Source organism: Aulostomus chinensis, chromosome 18, assembly GCF_037954235.1.
Source record: "Aulostomus chinensis isolate RoL2024-O1b breed Wild chromosome 18, RoL_Achi_v1.0, whole genome shotgun sequence".
Lineage (NCBI taxonomy): Eukaryota > Metazoa > Chordata > Actinopteri > Syngnathiformes > Aulostomidae > Aulostomus > Aulostomus chinensis.
In genome coordinates this window covers 342288-362500 of record NC_141337.1, presented here as the reverse complement: position 1 = coordinate 362500, position 20213 = coordinate 342288, and the positions used below count along the sequence as shown (strand labels likewise).

Genomic DNA, 20213 nt, shown 5'->3' with positions numbered 1-20213 from the left:
ACTCAGAAAGCACGTAATCCCTGGTAGACAGATCTCTGGTGATCTGTGGGATTAAAGTACCCATCAAAGACCTGTGGTTTTGCCAGCATAATGCCCACACACACACAAACACCTGTGCCCACGCACACACACACCTGTGCCCACGCTCACACAAACACCTGTGCCCACGCTCACACAAACACCTGTGCCCACGCACACACACACCTGTGCCCACACACACACACACACCTGTGCCCACGCACACACAAACACCTGTGCCCACGCACACACACACCTGTGCCCACACACACACAAACACCTGTGCCCACACACACACACACACCTGTGCCCACACACACACAAACACTTGTGCCCACGCACACACACACACCTGTGCCCACACACACACACACACACACACACACACCTGTGCCCACACACACACACACACCTGGGAGGCCTGACCAAACCTGCAGCTGTTTGTGTCTCAGGGTCAAAGGTCGCATCATTTCTATTTCCTCTCCACGTCCTGAGAGGAGAAAGTTGGTACGTGTGAAAAGTTCAGGACCACCTGAAATCACATGACCTCCACAGCACAGGAAAGAAGTGTTGCTCTCACTGAGTGATGGTGCGGTGGAGGCGGAGAGACTGTCTAGTAACCTGAGAGCGGCAGGTTCGATCCCACGCCCCCCCAGCCACCGTGTCCAGGTGTCATGGATACTGAACCCTGAGAGTGGGCAGCCTGGTACGATGCATGACAGCTGCCACCACGCGCGTGTGCATGCCCGTGTGTGTGTGTGCGTGTGTGTGAGAGAGAGAATAAATGAGTCACCACTGTAAACCTCTAACGCAGAAAGGTGCTGTCACACTCAGGTACTGCACACCTGTCTGCTGACATCATCGTAGTGAGCACTCACTCAGATGGTGGAGACCTCAGAAACGTTCACCTCAGAGGAGGTGACATCAGCTTTGCTCAGGTGGCGTTCTGAGCCTTTTCTAGGCTTCATGTCTGGTTTGTGCTCCCTCAAAGGCTTCTACTACAACCTTCACCGCCATGTTTGCAGGTTTGTGGCTGCTTCAGATAATCCTGACTCTCTATTTCTGGTCTTCCAGGGCGCCTTAGAGATCAACGGTGGCAGGTTGGACACCAGTAATGTCAGAGCTGAATCTGTCTTTCAGCTGCTGAGATAATAACCTGACGTTAGAAAGGTCAACCGCATGGTGGCGCTGGGGGGGGGGGGGGGGGGGTCATGCATCCTCTAAGGAACATCAGTGGTCATAGCAACGCTGCTACACTCTGTTTCGGAACATTGCTGCTCGCCAGCGTGTCAAGGAGGCGTCATGTGGACCCGTCATCAGTCAATCACCATGTTGTTGTGTTTCCCCAGCAGGATGTTTACCATTCCCACCGGCCGAAGGAGAAACTCCGCCCAGACAGCAACAACGAGAACTCTGTCCCCAAGGACTTTGACACCATCGACAGCAACAGCAACCTGGGGGCTCGATCCCAACGCCCACCGCCACCTATTGCAATCGCTAAACACAAATTGGATAAAGCCCAAGTGCCGAGCATGCTGGGAAAATCTGCTAGCGATGTCCTCAAGTTCCCTCCTGTCCAACCTAGAGTGATGGCACACAGCCACAACCACACCCACCTCCATAAGCCCCACCCCCAGGTGCCAACAGTCCCAGTGCTGGCTCTGAGCTCCAGTAAGTATCTGGCATTCAATCAGTTAAGGAAGATGGCCACGGCGCCGGCGCCCAGTCTGGAGGCGAGGCAGGAGCCACCTCAGTGTGAGATCAGTGGGAAGGAAGTGATCTCAGCACTATCCAGATCTCAGAGCCGCGAGTGTCGGCAGCAGATCGTCCAGGTGTACTGCCAGCACAAGGAGAAGACGCTGATGCCCGAGAACGTCCCACGCTACTGTGCCCGGGACGGTGAGATGAGTACTTATACACTATAAACTGTACTACATTTATACATGTAATATACAGATCAGAAAGAACACACATGGGTCACATTCATGGTTTTATGTATTCAAAATATTTGGCTGCAGACGAGGCAAGAAAAACTGCTAGAACATTCAGACACACGTTCATCATTCATAGGAATTTTCAGGAAAAAATCTAACATTTAACAGTGAAGACGGTTCATCTGTGGGACAACAGGATGTAAAAGAGTGAAATATAGAATCCATCCATCCATCCATCCCTCCATCCATCCCTCCTCCATCCCTCCATCCATCCCTCCTCCATCCATCCATCCATCCCTCCCTCCATCATCCATCCATCCCTCCATCCATCCATCCATCCATCCCTCCATCATCCATCCATCCCTCCATCCATCCATCCATCCATCCCTCCATCATCCATCCATCCCTCCATCCATCCCTCCTCCATCCATCCCTCCATCATCCATCCTCCATCCATCCATCCATCCATCCATCCTCCATCCATCCATCCATCCATCCCTCCATCATCCATCCATCCCTCCATCATCCATCCTCCATCCATCCCCTCCATCCATCCATCCATCCTCCATCCATCCATCCATCCATCCATCCCTCCATCATCCATCCATCCCTCCATCCATCCATCCTCCATCCATCCATCCATCCATCCCTCCATCATCCATCCTCCATCATCCATCCTCCATCCATCCGTCCATCATCCATCCATCCATCCATCCCTCCATGTTCTCCCTCTTCTCCTGTTGAGGGTGGTGGGGGTGGAGCCTATCCCAGCAGCCTTCCCCCTGGACAGGTCACCAGTCCATGGCAGGGCCAACACACAGAGACAGACAACCATTGGCTCTCCCAGCCACGCCTACGGTCAGTTGAGAGTCTGGATTAACCTGGTCCCTCTTGATGTCTTTGGACTGTGGAGGAAGCTGGAGTACCAGAGAGAACCCAGCAGGAACAGGGAGAACATGGAGACTCACCCAGAAAGACCCCGTGCTGCAGCCGGGGCTCCACCCACAACCTTCTTGATGGGGGGCCACAGGGAGGACCACTGCTCCACCGGGCCACCCTGAAATAGAGATAAAAGTAACCAAAAGACATAAAACAGATAAAACTACACATTAGATGGTACTTCATGACAGCGTGTGCGTCGGGTCACGCTCTGGTAGCGTGTTAGTTGTGTGTCACTGGGACAGACAAAGAATCTCAGCAGAGACGAACAGACGTGCTTGGCTCTGTCCTGAGAAGGATGCGTGGTAGCTTCACCAACTCAGAGTCTTTACTTCAGGATTAGTGAAACAATTTTAGGCTGCCACGTGCTGCAGCCATGAAGACGCCCGCCGCGCTGGTCGCCTGCTCTATTTTCAGGCACGTAGAGCATGAATGGACAGAAGGAGACACCGGCGTAATCCCCCCCAATGAAACAAGCAGTTTGTCATCTTATTTTTGGATGGGCTGACTAATGATTTACTCATAGTTGAGCTCTCAGAACCACCCGCGGCCAACTGAGGTTTCATTGATATGATTATAGGTTGCTTTGATGGTACAGTAGTCATTATCCGCTCTGACTGAAGCAGCGCTATGCTCAGAAGAGGCTCCTCCCTCCCCGTCTGACCCGCCAGATTACAGCTGGGACGCTCACTAATTACACCTCCACCATGCTGAGGGGGAGCGTGATGATGATGATGATGATGGAGGGTTGGTATATACAAGAGATCCATTTAGCTCCATGAGTGTGTGTGTGTGTGTGTGTGTGTGTGTGTGTGTGTGTGTGTGTGTGTGTGTGTTATAATTGCCCTGCGTCTCCATACATCACATTTTCAGTGAAGGAAAACACACATGCACATGAAATGCAATGATGGAACCTAAATTCAACCCTGTCTTGAACTTGTCTTTGATGTCAGCTTTGATCTTGGCTCCTCCCTAGCGCGTGTGTCATTGCAGCTACGGTAACTGTGGTCAGGCTGATCTTTTTGGCTAATATCCTACTCGTATTCAAATTAAATTTTCAAATTGAATATTTTTGACTGAGTTTTCAAGATAATGTGATGATTATATTTTTAGGGTGGAAAATGATGTAGAGCTTTGAAGTATTTGTCCTGCCCTGTTACATGAGCTCGGGGCTCTGTACCTACCTGCTGAGGGTGAATGATCTGTCCCATGTACTGGTAACTGGCGCTCCTGTCTATGACTGTGATGTCATAGGTGTTTCTGGGAGGATATGCTGTTAGCGTCTCATTAGCTGTCCTCTTTCCTCCAGGCAAAGCTAATGTCAACATACAGTGGGACGAGGACACCTCGGACGCTCCCCCAAATGTTCCCATACGCATCGCATTTGTCCTGGTGGTTCATGGTCGAGCATCACGTCAGTTCCAGCGTCTCTTCAAGGCCATCTACCACACCTCCCACTACTACTATGTTCATGTGGACCAGGTGAGATGCACTGCTGGGACAGGTCTTCTGCTTCTGTCAAACAAACCTGCTCTAGCAGTTTACATGTCAAGACTACAAGAAGTTGTGAAAGATAAAATGCATAAAACCTTTTGTATACCCCCACCCCACCCCCACTCCCCAGAGGTCCAACTACCTCCACAGGGAGGTGCTGCTGTTGGCCAGCCAGTACCCCAACGTCCGTGTGACCACCTGGAGGATGGCTACCATCTGGGGCGGAGCCAGCCTGTTGACCATGTACCTCCGCAGCATGGAAGACCTGCTCAACATGGCTGACTGGTCCTGGGACTTCTTTATCAACCTGAGTGCTGCGGACTACCCCATCAGGTGAGAGGCGAGCTTAGCGAGACGTTGCGTGTCTGTAATGTGTCATCTTACAGACAGCAAAACCAAAGGTAGAGTCTGACGAGCAGGTCGGGGTTGGTGGTCGCTATCATGGCCCACATCCTCCTCCAGCTCTGCAGAACACAGCTCAGGGACAGGCTGAAGTCAAACTAGCGCCCATTGGGACTGTAGAACCAGAACCTTGAATGGCTCATGTGACTCATTGCAGCGTGTTGCGGAATCACACCTCAGAGCGTCTTTCCTGCAATCAACAAACCTTTGTCCTGTAAACCTCTCCTGACACTGTTCTCCATTACAGCATCCGTGCTAACACGCTTCCAGCTAAAATCCATCTTTCTCTCTCTCTCTCTCTCTCTCTCTCTCTCTCTCTCACACACACACACACACACACACACACACACACACACACACACACACACACGGCTGTCATTAGCTGTGATGTCATCACAGCCCGCTGATGTTTCAGTCGATGGAAAAGCCTGCATTCACTGTGCAACCACAAAAAGAAGGTCACGTCAATGTTCCAGGAAAACTGCAATGTGTGCAATATATAGCATGAGCCTGACCCTGAGGGTTGATGACCATTTACGTGCCAGTTGGACAAGGAAGGTGGTGTCTTGCCTGCTCTTGATGGAGGCGGCAGAGACCCAGATTCAGACATCAAACAGGAAATTAGTTTGTTTAGAGTCAGACAGGAAGTTTCTCCCAACACTGATTTGTGTCTTTGTTTAGCCAAACTCGAGTCAGAGACAGGAAGTCAAGTTCCATCCACCAAGGAATCAGCTGAAGGTTGAAACTACCAACACTGGCTAGTCCAGCAACAGTTAAACTACAAATCTTAATCACAAATATTTCTTTGAGTCATGTGGCCGGGTCTTCACCCATGGGTTCCAGCCGGGCCCAGCCCGAAAAGATTACATGGACTGATCTCCCCGTGGGCCCACCACCCATAGGAGGTGATTGGGAAGAACGGCAGGCCCAACCTGAACCTGAGTGGTGTTCAGTTATTGGACAGAAGTTGCCGAGGCAGTGAAGCAACACCGTGGTGGCAGAGCTCCGGGGGTGGATGAGATCCTCCCTTGGTGTCTCAAGGCTCTGGATGTGGTGGAGCTGTCTTGGTTGACACATCTCTGCAACATTGTGTGGACATCGGGGGCAGTCCCTTTGGAGTGGCAGACCGGGTTGGTGGTCTCCATCTTTAAGAAAAGGGACCAGAGGGTGTGTTCCAACTATCAGGGATCACACTCCTCAGCCTCCCTGGAAAGGTCTACTCCAGGGTACTGGAGAGGAGGGTCAGGTCATAGTCGAACCTCAGATTGAGGAGGAGCAGTGTGGTTTTCGTCCCGGTCGTGGAACCGTGGATCAACCCTTCACCCTCGCCAGGGTGCTCGAGGGGGAATGGGAGTTTGCCCAACCAGTCCACATGTGCTTTGTGGATCTGGAGAAGGCTTATGACCGTGTTCCCAGGAGCACCTTGTGGGGGGTACTCAGGGAGTATGGAGTGGATGGCCCCTTACAAAGGGCGGTTCAGTCTCTCTACTGGAGGAGTGAGAGTCTGGTCCGTGTGGCCGGCAGTAAGTCGGACTTATTCCCGATGAGGGTTGGACTCCGCCAAGGCTGCCCTATGTCACCGGTTCTGTTCATAACTTTTATGGACAGAATTTCTGGGCGCAGCCGGGTGGTGGAGGGAGTCGAGTTTTGCTTGCGGGAGGATGTGGTCTCTGCTTTTTGTGGATGAGGTGGTCCTCTTAGCTCCATCAGGCCACGACCCCCAGCTCTTGCTGGGACAGTTTGCAGCCGAATGTGGAGCTGCTGGGATGAGAATCAGCACCTCCAAGTCTGAGGCCATGGTCCTCAGCTGGACAAGGGGGGCCTGGCCACTCCAGGTCGGGGGGGTGGGGGTCCTGCCTCAGGTGGAGGAGTTTAAGTATCTTGGGGTCTTGTTCACGAGTGAGGGTAGGATGGAGCGGGAGATTGACAGGCGGATTGGGACGGTGTCTGCAGTGATGCGGGCGCTAAACCAGTCTGTTGTGGTAAAGAGGGAGCTGAGCCAGAAGGTGAGGCTCTCGTTTTACCTGTCAGTCTACGTTCCAACCCTCACCTGTGGTCATGAGCTCTGGGTAATGAGTGAAAGAACAAGATCCTGAATCCAAGCGGCTGAAATGAGTTTCCTCCTCAGGGTGGCTGGACTCTCCCTTAGAGACAGGGTGAGAAGCTCAGTCCTTCAGGAGGGACTCAGAGTAGAGCCGCTGCTCCTCCAGGTAGAGGAGTCAGTGGGGGTGGTTCAGGCATCTGGTGAGGACGCCCCCCTCAGGAGGTGTTCCAGGAATGTCTGACCAGGAGGAGGTCTCTGGGCCGACCCAGGACACGCTGGAGGGATCATATCTCTGGGCTGGCCTGGGAACGCCTCAGGATTCCCCCAGAAGAGCTGGTTGAAGTGGCTGGGAGAGGACAGTCTGGGCTTCCTTGCTGAGGCTGCTGCCCCCACGACCCGGACCACCCGGATAAGAGGAGGACAACGATACGAGACGAGATTTCTTTGAGTCCTTACATCAAAAGGTCTTTAGGTCAATTACAGAATCTAAGTGGAAATAAAAAAGGCCTGAAATGCAACTCTGAGAAACCTGGAGGAGCCTGTAGCCCAATGCAAAATACAATAAAACCTGATGGTTTATTATTGTGTATGTTGAATGGGTCACAAGCTGTGAACACTCTTGTGTTTCTCTGCAAGTTTTTGGGTGAATTATGTGATTCCATGTTTTACACTGACATGCAGGACAAGTGTAGTATTCCTACACACATTAGCAGCAGTTAGATGTGAACTCAGGAACACACACACACACACACACACACACACACACACACACACACACACACACACACACACACACACAAATACACACTCATACACATGTGTTAGCCTAACCCTAACCTGATGTTAGCCTAAACTAGACATTAGCCTAACCTTGACCCTGATATTAGCCTAACTTTGATGTTAGCCTAAAACTGACATTAGCCTAAACCTGATGTTAGCTTAACCATGACCCTCATGTTAGCTTAACCCTAATTTGATTTTAAAGCTTTACATTATGGAGACTTGTCTCCATAGGAAGGCGAGTCCTTACAAGGTGAGTGCGCAAACAGGCAGCTCCTTAGAGCGACACCAGAGCAGAGGAAGTGCTGCCTCGCTATCAGGATGTTTCCTGAGTGAACTGCCCCAGCCGTCCAGTCACTCTAATCCCCCTAAATGCGAAGATTGTTTAAAAAAAGAGACACATTGTACTAATATTTAATGCAACCTGCTTCAACTTGTGGCCAGTAAATGAAGAAAACTGTTTCTAAAGAATGTGCATTGCGTCATTCCATTTTATGGCTGGATGGTGAGTTTGTCTTCTGTCCAAAACGGCAAGTTCAGATGTGATCACATGGTAAGACTTGGAAACCACCAGAAACAGTCTGGTGGATCTGAACCACCACGTCAAGCAGATGAGGGAACAAAAGTCCTTCCCTGTTGCTACATGCTTGTTTCTATGACGACAGGGAGTCAGTGAGAGCACATGACTGATCAGCTGATTATCGTCTCCCCGCAGGACCAACGACCAGCTAGTGGCGTTCCTGTCCAAGTACCGCACCATGAACTTTATTAAGTCTCACGGCCGAGACAACGCACGGTGAGCCCTCTGCCCGTCTGTGCATCCGCTTCTTCTACGTGCTTCTCCATCTCTTCATTGTTTGTTTCACTTTTTTAACTCATTGAGAGATGAAGTTTGAAAGGATTTTGGTGATTTCAGCACTCAGCTCAATGCTGGATGTGTTGCATCTCAGTTTTATCCGAAAACAGGGTCTGGACCGCCTCTTCTACGAGTGTGACACACACATGTGGCGCCTTGGCGACCGTAAGATCCCAGATGGCATCGCAGTGGACGGAGGCTCTGATTGGTTTCTGCTCAGCCGTGTCTTTGTAGAATATGTGGTCAGTTCCAGAGATGAGCTGGTCAGCAAGATGAAACGGTTCTATGCCTACACACTGCTGCCCGCCGAGGTAACACACACACACACACGCACACACACACACACGCACACACACACACACACACACTTGGACACACCCACACACTCTGACAGCTAACAGCAGCTAAACTCGCCAGAAATGTCAGTCACCAACTCTCCAGGTGGTCTGGTAGAATCCAGGTCTCCTTGATCCAGATGGAGGATCAGGGATCCACCAACACTTGGACTGGAGACCAGAATTCACTAGAACTCTTCTGGTTCTCCGCTAATGTGACTTAGTTCATTTGACTCCACCAGCTGGTTATTCTGGGTTACTCCAGTGAGGGGAGCTAGAGATGAAAGCAGCAGTAGTGAGTGGAAGTGTGATGAACGTTCTCTGCTTCTTCAGTCCTTTTTCCACACTGTGCTGGAGAACAGCGCCCTCTGTGACACCATGGTGGATAACAACCTGCGAATCACCAACTGGAACCGTAAACTAGGCTGTAAATGCCAGTACAAGCACATCGTGGACTGGTGTGGCTGCTCGCCCAACGACTTCAAACCCACCGACCTGCCACGCTTCCAGGTGAGTACGCCGCCTTTGACCTCTCACCCAAACCTGTGTGTTCCTCCTGCAGGGCTAGGGTTGGGTTGGGGTTATATCAGACTGAGGCCTCGTGTGAGATGGAGGAGGTGGTCTAACAAACGGGAAGATATCAGACATATCTGATGGTAGACAACTTAACCCTGGGTGGCAGATGTCATGTGATCTCTGAAGTCATGTTGCAGTTTGGGCACCTTCAGGCATTCCTCAGGACCACGGTGGCCCGACATGATTAGCTTCCTCTTAACAAATTAGCAGTGCTGCTTTTACTCGCTGTAGGCAGGGCTTGGCCGCCGTGATGGCGTCCTGAAGACAGAAGTGGCTTCCTCCAGGACAGCTGATCCTGGAAACAGCTGTAGGTATTTTTAGAGCTTTGTAGCTGCTCGCCGCCGCTGAGCTCTCCAAGGCTGTAATTATCATAATGGCTGGCTTCGGCAGCAAAGGAAGGCAGCATGGAGTCCTGAAGATTTTATGCTGAGAGCGTGTACAGCAGAGCTCTCTCTGTCTCAGAAGGATGGGTGGATGGAAGATTGGATGGATGGATGGGTGGAAGGATGGATGGATGGAAGATTGGATATGTGGATGGATGGATGGATGGATGGATGGATGGAAGGATGGATGGATGGAAGATTGGATATGTGGATGGATGGATGGATGGATGGAAGGATGGAAGGATGGATGGATGGATGGATGGAAGATTGGATATGTGGATGGATGGATGGATGGATGGATGGATGGAAGGATGGATGGATGGAAGATTGGATATGTGGATGGATGGATGGATGGATGGATATTTTCAGAGTAAAAGCCTCTGTTCCTCCACCTGCTGTGACCACTGTCTTCTCTGGATGATGCCATCGTTGCCTGTCTCTCCAGCAAGCGTCCCGACCAACCTTCTTCGCGAGGAAGTTTGAGGCCAGCGTCAGCCAGGAGATCATCAGCCAGCTGGACTCCTTCCTGTTTGGGCCGTATGCGGCCGGGACACCGGGCCTCCAGGCCTACTGGGAGAACCTGTTCGAGCAGGAGACGGACGGTCTCGCCAGCCTGTCGGACGCAGCGCTCAGTTACTACCACGCCTTCACTCGTATTGGCCTGAGGCGCGCTGCTGGCTCGCTGCAGGGCCATCCCAGCGACAACAGTTGCAGGTAGGTAACCTCCTGTGAGGGGAGCTCCGGGCTGACATGGGCTGGTGTCATGTGACGGCCATGTTTGATTAGCTCCATGCCACAAAGCTGCTTGTGTGGTGTCAGGTTAAGTCAAGTGCGCTGATCAGAGCTCCAGCAGGCGACCAACGGGATCGTTTGTTTCTTGGGAGCTTTTTGTCTCATTCGTGTTTTGCCCCCAGTAGCAGCTGACCAGGAGAGCCACTCAGAGAGAAGGAAGGGCTGGAGCAGAGGCGTCCTCCCCGAGCGTCATGTGTTCGGACCGTCAGCAGATTTAAAACCTCAAAACTGCTGCCTGTCAAAACCCTCTTGTGAGACTGATGCTTGTTTGTGTTTGGTGTTCGGTGTGTGAAAGGGTCTCACCCCCCCCCCCCACACACACACACACACCACCTGAGTGTAAACAGATCATTTAGTCTAACTCGGCCTAAACACCTGAAATGTTTTTTCCCAAAAAAAATCACCCGGCGTGTTTGTGCAGCGTCCCAAACTAAATATGGAGATAACGTTAGCTTGTACAGCAGCACAGTCAGGCTTCAGTCTCTTCACCAGAGGGTTTTTCCAGCCCTGCCCCCGTGTGTGTGTGTGTGTGTGTGTGTGTGTGTGTGTGTGTGTGTGTGTGTGTTTGGGTGGATACCACCAGGAGGTACAAGAAGGTTGTTGTTGTTGTAGTCAGGGTGGGACTGGTGGCCTGAGTGTGTGTGTGTGTGTGTGTGGGGGGGGGGAGTTGTTCAAACAGGAGCAGTGTTTTTCCTGAGAACTGTGATGTCAGCAGCATCACGACCACGTTGGCTGCAGCTGAATCTCGTCTTTCTTCATCTTTCATCTCTGGACAAATTAGACGTTTTTGGGAATTTGCTGTTTTCTTTTATCTCAAAGTTCATCTGTTAGGGTTGACAAGTCCAGAGAACTAAATCCTGAGGATCCCTGCGCTCGACCAGGACCATCGTCACGCTGCCCGGACCGCCGACACACTTCAACTTATCCTTCATCCATGTTTGTGTCAAATTTAAAGAACCTACTTGAGATGTTCTTACATATCACATGAAAAAGAACACAGATGGAACCAGACCACAGATGGAACCAGAACACAGATGGAACCAGACCACAGATGGAACCAGAACACAGATGGAACCAGACCTCATCTGTGTCAATCATCACCTGAGATTGAAGCTTTGTTCCTGACTAACCTGACAGCTCCATCTTGTGCCTCCTTTCAGTTCTTGTGTGTAGATGGCGTGTGGTAATGGCCTGTGTATGTTTCAGGTACGTGGCTATGAGTCACCCGGTGTCAGTGCACGCCTACTTCCTGTCTGACCAGTTCCAAGGCTACCTGGTACACCATGTGGCCACTAACCGAGCCTCCACCCAGCCGGAGACCCTGGAGACCTGGGTGATGCCCAGAGACCACTTCACCCTGCCCAGCCCCAACCACCCCACCAATAGACTGCAGCACATCCAGGTCTCACTTGACCTGAATAAGCTCAGACACACTGGTGAGCCGACCTGTGATATGCGACCCACCTGTCTGCCTGTCTTCCTGTCTTCCTGTACTCTAGGTGGGGACCGACTGGGACCCCAAGGAGCGTCTCTTCAGGAACTGGGGGGGTCTGCTTGGCCCTGAGGACGAGCCGGTGGCTGTGCAGCGCTGGAGCCGAGGCCAGAGCAACCTGACAGCCACTGTGGTCTGGATCGACCCCACCAATGTTATCGCTGCCACCTACGACATCCTGGTGGACGCTGCTGCTGAGGTCACCCACTACCGGCCGCCGCTGACCTCGCCACTGCGGCCCGGCATGTGGACGCTACGAGTGTTGCATCACTGGAGCCCGCTGGGTCAGACCAACTTCCTTGTTGCTCCGCTGGAGTTCCACCAGCAGCAGCCCATACGGCAAGGTGAGGAACCCAGAGGAACCGCCACAGTGGAGCCACATACGGTTTCAGGGTTGAAGGTCCAGGGAGCAGGTTTGCAGTTTAGTGGCTGCAGAGCGTTTCGCCGTTTCAGGAGGTGTTTAGACAAGCTGAGTGTGAACTGGAGATTAGAACGAATCTCTAAAAGGGGCTGGTGGAACTGGTGGTGGACCAGGAACTGGTGGTGGACCAGGAACTGGTGGTGGACCAGGAACTGGTGGTGGCAGTTTTCTGAATGGTAGAAACATTCTTGCCAGTAAAAGCCTGACTGGTCACTCCAACATGGTGTTAAGTTTCAATAATCAATCAGTCAAGCAGAACGACATTGATCATCAATTGTATTTTTTGTGTATTAGACCCCCCCCATACAGACTCAGAAACACATCTGTGTGTGCATGCGTGTCTGTGCGTGTGTGTGTCTGTGCGTGTGTGTCTGCGTGTGTGTGTCTGTGCGTGTGTGTCTGTGCGTGTGTGTCTGCGTGTGTGTGTCTGTGCGTGTGTATGTCTGTGCGTGTGTGTCTGCGTGTGTGTGTCTGTGCGTGTGTATGTCTGTGCGTGTGTGTCTGCGTGTGTGTGTGTCTGTGCATGTGTGTCTGCGTGTGTGTGTCTGTGCATGTGTATGTCTGTGCATGTGTGTCTGTGCGTGTGTGCGCGTGTGTGTCTGTGCGTGTGTGTGTGTGTGCACGTGTCTGTGTGTGTTCATCTGTGTCTGTGCATGTGTGTGTATGTGTCTGTGCGTGTATGTGTGTGCGTGTATGTGTGTGCATGTGTGTCTGCATGTGTGTCTGCGTGTGTGTGTCTGTGCATGTGTATGTCTGTGCGTGTGTGTCTGTGTCTGTGTCTGTGCATGTGTGTGTATGTGTCTGTGCATGTGCATCTGTGTCTGTGTGTGTGTGTCTGTGCGTGTATGTGTGTGCGTGTCTGTGCGTGTGTGTCTGTCCGTGCGTGTGCGTCTGTGCGCGTGTCTGTGTGTGTGCATCTGTGTATGTGTGTGTATGCGTGTGCGTGTCTGTGCGTGTGTGTGTCTGTGCGTGTGTGTGTATGCGTGTGCGTGTCTGTGCGTGTGTGTATGCGTGTGCGTGTCTGTGCGTGTGTGTGTCTGTGCGTGTGTGTGTCTATGTGTGTGTGTGTCTGTGCGTGTGTGTGTGCGCATGTGTCTGTGCGCGTGTCTGTGTGTGTGCATCTGTGTCTGTGTGTGTGCGTGTCTGTGCGTGTGTGTGTCTGTGCCTGTGTGTCTGTGCCTGTGTGTCTGTGCGCGTGTGAGTCTGTGCGTGTGTGTGTGTGTGCGTGTGTGAGTCTGTGCGTGTCTGTGCGTGTGTGTCTGCGTGTGTCTGTGCGTGTATGTGTCTGTGCGCGTGTGAGTCTGTGCGTGTATGTGTCTGTGCGTGTGTGTGTCTGTGCGTGTATGTGTCTGTGCGTGTCTGTGTGTGTTCATCTGTGTCTGTGCATGTGTGTGTATGTGTCTGTGCGTGTATGTGTGTGCGTGTGTGTCTGTGCGTGTGTGCGCGTGTGTGTCTGTGCGTGTGTGCGCGTGTGTCTGTGCGCGTGTGTGTCTGAGCGCGTGTCTCTGTGTTCATCTGTGTCTGTGCATGTGTGTGTATGTGTCTGTGCGTGTATGTGTGTGCGTGTATGTGTGTGCATGTGTGTCTGTGCGTGTGTGCGCGTGTGTGTCTGCGTGTGCGTGTCTGTGTGCGTGTGTCTGTGCGCGTGTCTGTGTCTGTGCATGTGTGTGTATGTCTGTGTGTGTGCATCTGTGTCTGTGTGTGTGTGGCTGTGCGTGTATGTGTGTGCGTGTCTGTGCATGTGTGTGTCTGTGCGTGTGTGTCTGTCCGTGCGTGTGCGTCTGTGCGCGTGTCTGTGTGTGTGCATCTGTGTATGTGTGTATGCGTGTCTGTGCGTGTGTCTGTGCGTGTGTGTGTCTATGCGTGTGTGTCTGTGCGTGTGTGTGTGCGCATGTGTCTGTGCGCGTGTCTGTGTGTGTGCATCTGTGTCTGTGTGTGTGCGTGTCTGTGCGTGTGTGTCTGTGCCTGTGTGTCTGTGCGCGTGTGAGTCTGTGCGTGTGTGTGTCTGTGCGTGTGTGAGTCTGTGCGTGTGTGTGTCTGTGCGTGTGTGTCTGCGTGTGTCTGTGCGTGTGTGTCTGTGCGTGTATGTGTCTGTGCGCGTGTGAGTCTGTGCGTGTATGTGTCTGTGTGTGTATGTGTCTGTGCGTGTGTGTCTGTGCGTGTATGTGTCTGTGCGTGTGTGAGTCTGTGCATGTATGTGTCTGTGTCTGTCTGTGCGTGTGTGTGTCTGTGCGTGTATGTGTCTGTGCGCGTGTGAGTCTGTGCGTGTGTGTGTCTGTGTGTGTGTGTCTGTGCGTGTATGTGTCTGTGCGTGTGTGTGTCTGTGTTTGTGTCTGTGCGTGTATGTGTGTGCGTGTCTGTGCGTGTGTGTGTCTGTGCGTGTGTGTCTGTCCGTGCGTGTGCGTCTGTGCGCGTGTCTGTGTGTGTGCATCTGTGTATGTGTGTATGCGTGTCTGTGCGTGTGTCTGCGTGTGTGTGTCTATGCGTGTGTGTCTGTGCGTGTGTGTGTGCGCGTGTGTCTGTGCGCGTGTCTGTGTGTGTGCGTGAGTCTGTGCGTGTGCGTGTCTGTGTGTCTGTGCGTGTGTGTGTCTGTGCGTGTGTGTGTCTGTGTGTGTCTGTGCGTGTGTGTGTCTGTGCGTGTGTGTGTCTGTGCGTGTATGTGTCTGTGCGTGTGTGTGTCTGTGCGTGTGTGTGTCTGTGCGTGTGTGAGTCTGCGTGTATGTGTCTGTGCGTGTGTGAGTCTCTGCGTGTATGTGTCTGTGTGTGTCTGTGCGCGTGTGAGTCTGTGCGTGTGTGAGTCTGTGCGTGTATGTGTCTGTGCGTGTGTGAGTCTGTGCGTGTATGTGTCTGTGCGTGTGTGTGTCTGTGTGTGTCTGTGCGTGTGTGTGTCTGTGAGTGTGTGTCTGTGCGTGTGTGTGTCTGTGCGTGTGTGTGTGTGTCTGTGTGTGTGTCTGTGCGTGTGTGTGTCTGTGTGTGCGCGTATGTGTCTGTGCGTGTGTGTCTGTGCCTGTGTGTCTGTGCGCGTGTGTGTCTGTGCGTGTGTGAGTCTGTGCGTGTATGTGTCTGTGTGTGTCTGTGCGTGTGTGTTTCTGTGCGTGTGTGTCTGCGTGTGTCTGTGCGTGTGTGTGTCTGTGCGTGTATGTGTCTGTGCGTGTGTGTGTCTGTGTCTGCGTGTGTCTGTGCGTGTGTGTGTCTGTGCGTGTGTGTCTGTGCGTGTGTGTGTCTGTGCGTGTGTGTGTGTGTCTGTGCGTGTGTGTGTGTGTCTGTGTGTGTATGTGTCTGTGCGTGTGTGTGTCTGTGTCTGCGTGTGTCTGTGCGTGTGTGTCTGTGCGTGTGTGTGTCTGTGCGTGTGTGTGTGTGTCTGTGCGTGTGTGTGTCTGTGCGTGTGTGTCTGTGCGTGTGTGTGTCTGTGTCTGCGTGTGTCTGTGCGTGTGTGTGTCTGTGCGTGTGTGTCTGTGCGTGTATGTGTCTGTGCGTGTGTGTGTCTGTGTCTGCGTGTGTCTGTGCGTGTGTGTGTCTGTGCGTGTGTGTCTGTGCGTGTGTGTGTCTGTGCGTGTGTGTGTGTCTGTGTGTGTGTGTGTCTGTGCGTGTGTGTGTCTGTGCGTGTGTGTGTGTGTCTGTGCGTGTGTGTCTGTGTGTGTATGTGTCTGTGTCTGCGTGTGTCTGTGCGTGTGTGTGTCTGTGCGTGTGTGTCTGTGCGTGTGTGTGTCTGTGCGTGTGTGTGTGTGTCTGTGCGTGTGTGTGTCTGTGTCTGCGTGTGTCTGTGCGTGTGTGTGTCTGTGCGTGTGTGTCTGTGCGTGTATGTGTCTGTGCGTGTGTGTGTCTGTGTCTGCGTGTGTCTGTGCGTGTGTGTGTCTGTGCGTGTGTGTGTCTGTGTGTGTGTGTGTCTGTGCGTGTGTGTGTGTGTCTGTGCGTGTGTGTGTGTCTGTGCGTGTGTGTGTGTGTCTGTGCGTGTGTGTGTCTGTCTGCGTGTGTCTGTGCGTGTGTGTGTCTGTGCGTGAGTGTGTCTGTGCGTGTGTGTGTCTGTGTGTGTGTGTGTCTGTGCGTGTATGTGTCTGTGCGTGTGTGTGTCTGTGTCTGCGTGTGTCTGTGCGTGTGTGTGTCTGTGCGTGTGTGTGTCTGTGCGTGTGTGTGTCTGTGTGTGTGTGTGTCTGTGCGTGTGTGTGGAGGTTCTCAGCAGGGCTGCTGGTCCTAACCCTGAACAGACATTCAGAGGTATAACAGCGTCATCGATCTTGTGGTGACCGTGTCGTCCTGCTCGTATTCTTCTAGAAGACGCCCGCCGGCTGCATGGCGGTCCAGCCAGGAACTCCTACATGGAGCAAAGCTTCCACGGACTCAACCCGGTTCTGCGGCTCCCGGTCAGCCTGGGCGCCGTGGAGGAGGCAGAGGCCAACGCCAGCCTGACGGGAGCGCTGCTGCGTCGCTGGCTGGATGGGCTGCTGGAGGGCCACTGGTCAGCCGCGGACGTCTGCTCCACGGGCCCGAGCGCTTGTCCCGTAATGCAGCGCTGCCGCCTCACGGCCTGGAGCTCTGCCAGCCCCGACCCGAAGTCTGAACTGGCCCCGCCTACCCAGGAGGGACGGATCAGGTAGCAGACAGAAGGTCCGAGGGAGGGACACAGTCGTCTCCATTGCTGACATCGCGTGGCAGTGGCGGAGGCGGGCGAGGAGCCGCCTCCAGTCTTGCTGCTGATCGCTGAGAGTTTGAGGAGGAAGCAACCAACTCCACCTGATTTGCATGGGTGCTCCAGGTTTAGGGCTCTTACTTTGAAAAGCTTTTGATCAGTGAGGGTTCAGTTTCCTGAGACAAAATGCTTTTAGTTTTTGGAGTGACTTTACATTCCCTGCACAATGTTTAACCCCCCAGTAGTTCTACTTGTCTGAGAGAAGATGCATGATAATAATAATAATAATAACAACAAAATATTATTATTATTAATTATTATTATATTAAATATTTCAGGTAAACCCTTCAGATTAAAGTGTCTGATCTGTGAGCACCTGAACGAGCTCACCTGTCTCATAATACCACTTTGGTCCTCTAGAGGTGCTAGTGAGGGACTAAAACCATCTAATGCTGAAAACAGTATATTACGAAATAAATAGAACAGATATAAATGTCACAGGTGACAGCACAGGTGACAGCACAGGTGACGCCAGCTGAGACCTTGTGCTGCTCGCTGGCGCCCAATCAGGATGTTGTTTGGTCAGATCCTCCAAACTTCCCGATGTATTAGAGGTGCTGAGTCAGTGAATGCCAGGAACACGGAACACGTGACTGCTGGAACCTGGAGGGTCGGTCAAGGTTATTCGTTGCTTGGTTTAGCTTAGTTGTTTAGCTTAGTTTAGCTTCATTCCATTGTAGCAAAAATCTCACCACAGCAAACAGAGATCTTTGACCGCCAGGCTCTGGGTGGCGCGACTTGTTCCTCCTCTCACATTGACTCATGAGCACATCTTGTGGTAGAAAGTGGTATTACAAGATGGGACAGATGTTTACTAGCTGATTGAATTGAATTTCAAACCAGTTTGCAGTTCACACTTTAACAACTTATGTTCATTTGAGTGTTTTGAGCCAGAATACTTTTATAGTACCTCTACGAGTCAGCACAACCAGAAATACTGAGCAGAAACAGGGTTTACCTGGAACCAGCACTCTAACGAGTGGCAATCGTCACATTTAGGTGGGAAGTTGATCGTAGCGAGGATGCTTCTGCATCTGCTAATTCAACCCTGCAGCAGAATTCAGAATCGATCGAACGGAGCAGTCAAAGATACTGAGACCAAAACCGGAGGGCGGTGGGGTTCAGCCAGCACTTAACTTGACAACAGTTTGCCGTATTTATTCTGAAATTATTGTGTCTATTTATTCTTATTTAACGGATGCAGATGTGAACAGATTTGTGTGTTGTTGATGTACTCAGCTTCATCCCAGCAGAGAAATTTCTGAACTATAAATTCCTAGCCACACCTGAACGTCTCAACTTATGGTCAACTTAGTTGACCACAAAACATAAAACTGATGCTGAAATCAAACTTTTCTTCTACGGAGGACCACAAGTGTTCGAGGGAATTATACAAACCTTCTGTAAAATAACCTGACGTGCAACGTAAATGGGCTCTGAAATTTGAATTGTTAATTAATGAATAATTACAAAAGAATGCACAATGAATAAAAGTATATGAATTCAAACACATTTATAAATAGTTTGAAAAATAAAATGATTCACAGACTGAACTTGAATCCAGCATTTACAAAACATAAGCATGAAAAAAGTGCACAAACGAATGAGAACAATAGCCTTTTTCATCTGCAACTTGTATTTCTGTATTTTTTACTTTATAAATTGATTTCATTTTTTCATGCGCTTGTCACTTTATGTCTTCCATAAGTGAATACCTGTTGCTGCTTTTTCTTCCTCGTGATTCCAGGTGTGTGTCACAAAAGCATCAGCAGTGTTTCTCGTGGTCTCAGTCTGGGTCTGGATACGGACCACAGCGTGCAGGCACAAGTCGTTCTGAATTGTTATTTTCGCGACACTTGTGGTCTTCCTGTCGAACCTTTTCATGCCAGGTGTCAGTCTGTCAATCCAGCATTATTCTTTTTCGTTACCAACACGAGACAACAACTTAATTTATGACCGATTCATATTTTAATGTCTGCTCAGACTCCATGCTGTTGCTGAAATGCCAGAGCCGTTGTTTAATATTTATTTTCTATATGATGAGTGAGTGAAAGTGAGTATTTTGGAGGACATGTAACAGATATTTAGTTTGAAGTGCCAGAGAAATCATGCTTTTAAAACTCTCTATTTCTGGTTCTCACTTTGAACTTGTTTTTGGTTCTGGGGGTTTCTAACGGTGCCTTAGTTCTTCTCCTGTTTTAGGAATAAACCCTCTAAAAGCATCAAAAACCTCTCAAAGGACCAAGACCCCAAAAGACAGCAGAGTTGTGAAGCCTTAGAAATAACTGCAGTGGTTTTGAAGTAAATTTTTCAAAATAAAAGAATCTCTCTTTACTCCTGTGTCATCATTTCCACGTGATGGACTAACGAGTCTCCGAGTGACGTCAGCAGTTCCCAGATTGACGGCTGAGGGCCCCGCAGTCCATCACACGCTCGGAGTGACGGTCAACTACCAACAGTAAATATTAACGCCTCTATGTGAAGTCTTTTTTTTTTCCTTCAAAGAGACTTTGGATTAAATTGGCTGAGACACCTGTCAATCAAGCAGCCTGAGCCCTGATATGTTCTGATCTACAAACCCGATGACAGCAGTGGTGAGTTTGACCGGCTTCTCAGTCTCTACATGCCAGCATAGTTAGCTTGGTTCTGTGGTTGAGGTCCCTAGATTTAAAGTAGCAACACTCGTTGGCGACTGTTTCCAGCGGCTGATGAATCTAAACGTACTCAGTGTTTGTCTGAGGTTGTGGCCCATTTGTTCTGAAAGGAGCCTCGGCAGGTACATGCATGCTGCAGCACCATCTAGTGGCTCTTGGAGACACTACATCCTTAAAAAAAAAAGCCCAATTATTTGGCTTGTTTTTTTTTTGTTTTGACAAATCTGCAATGCACAGTATAGTTAGCATCCTAGCTGCTAACTCGTGGTCCCACAAATATGCAAATGTTACATGCTGACATGGTATTAAAGTCACTGTCCGGACCCGCACAAATACATGTCATTATCTTTGTTGTGCTCTCATGAAACGGTTCATTTGTCTCTACGCTGGGGAACAACTGGTCAGA

The 20213-nt window shown here is 51.0% G+C and overlaps 1 protein-coding gene across 2 annotated transcripts in view; it reads left to right on the top strand.

Annotated features, from left to right (window-relative positions):
• The window catches only part of LOC147244514 (xylosyltransferase 1-like), a 24532-nt gene extending 5051 nt beyond the window's left edge, over positions 1-19481 (top strand). Inside the window, exons 2-11 of one of the 2 annotated variants that reach the window (XM_086186227.1) lie at positions 1371-1917; positions 4201-4373; positions 4516-4718; positions 8327-8407; positions 8562-8778; positions 9136-9312; positions 10207-10475; positions 11760-11955; positions 12053-12389; positions 16739-19481. In XM_086186227.1, coding sequence (XP_086042353.1) covers positions 1371-1917; positions 4201-4373; positions 4516-4718; positions 8327-8407; positions 8562-8778; positions 9136-9312; positions 10207-10475; positions 11760-11955; positions 12053-12389; positions 16739-17061 — 2523 coding nt within the window. In that variant the 3' untranslated portion in view covers positions 17062-19481. Of the gene's footprint in view, positions 1-1367; positions 1918-4200; positions 4374-4515; positions 4719-8326; positions 8408-8561; positions 8779-9135; positions 9313-10206; positions 10476-11759; positions 11956-12052; positions 12390-16738 lie in introns of both variants that reach the window. The other variant, XM_086186226.1, reaches the window with a different exon arrangement.
• The last annotated feature ends 732 nt before the right edge of the window (positions 19482-20213 follow it).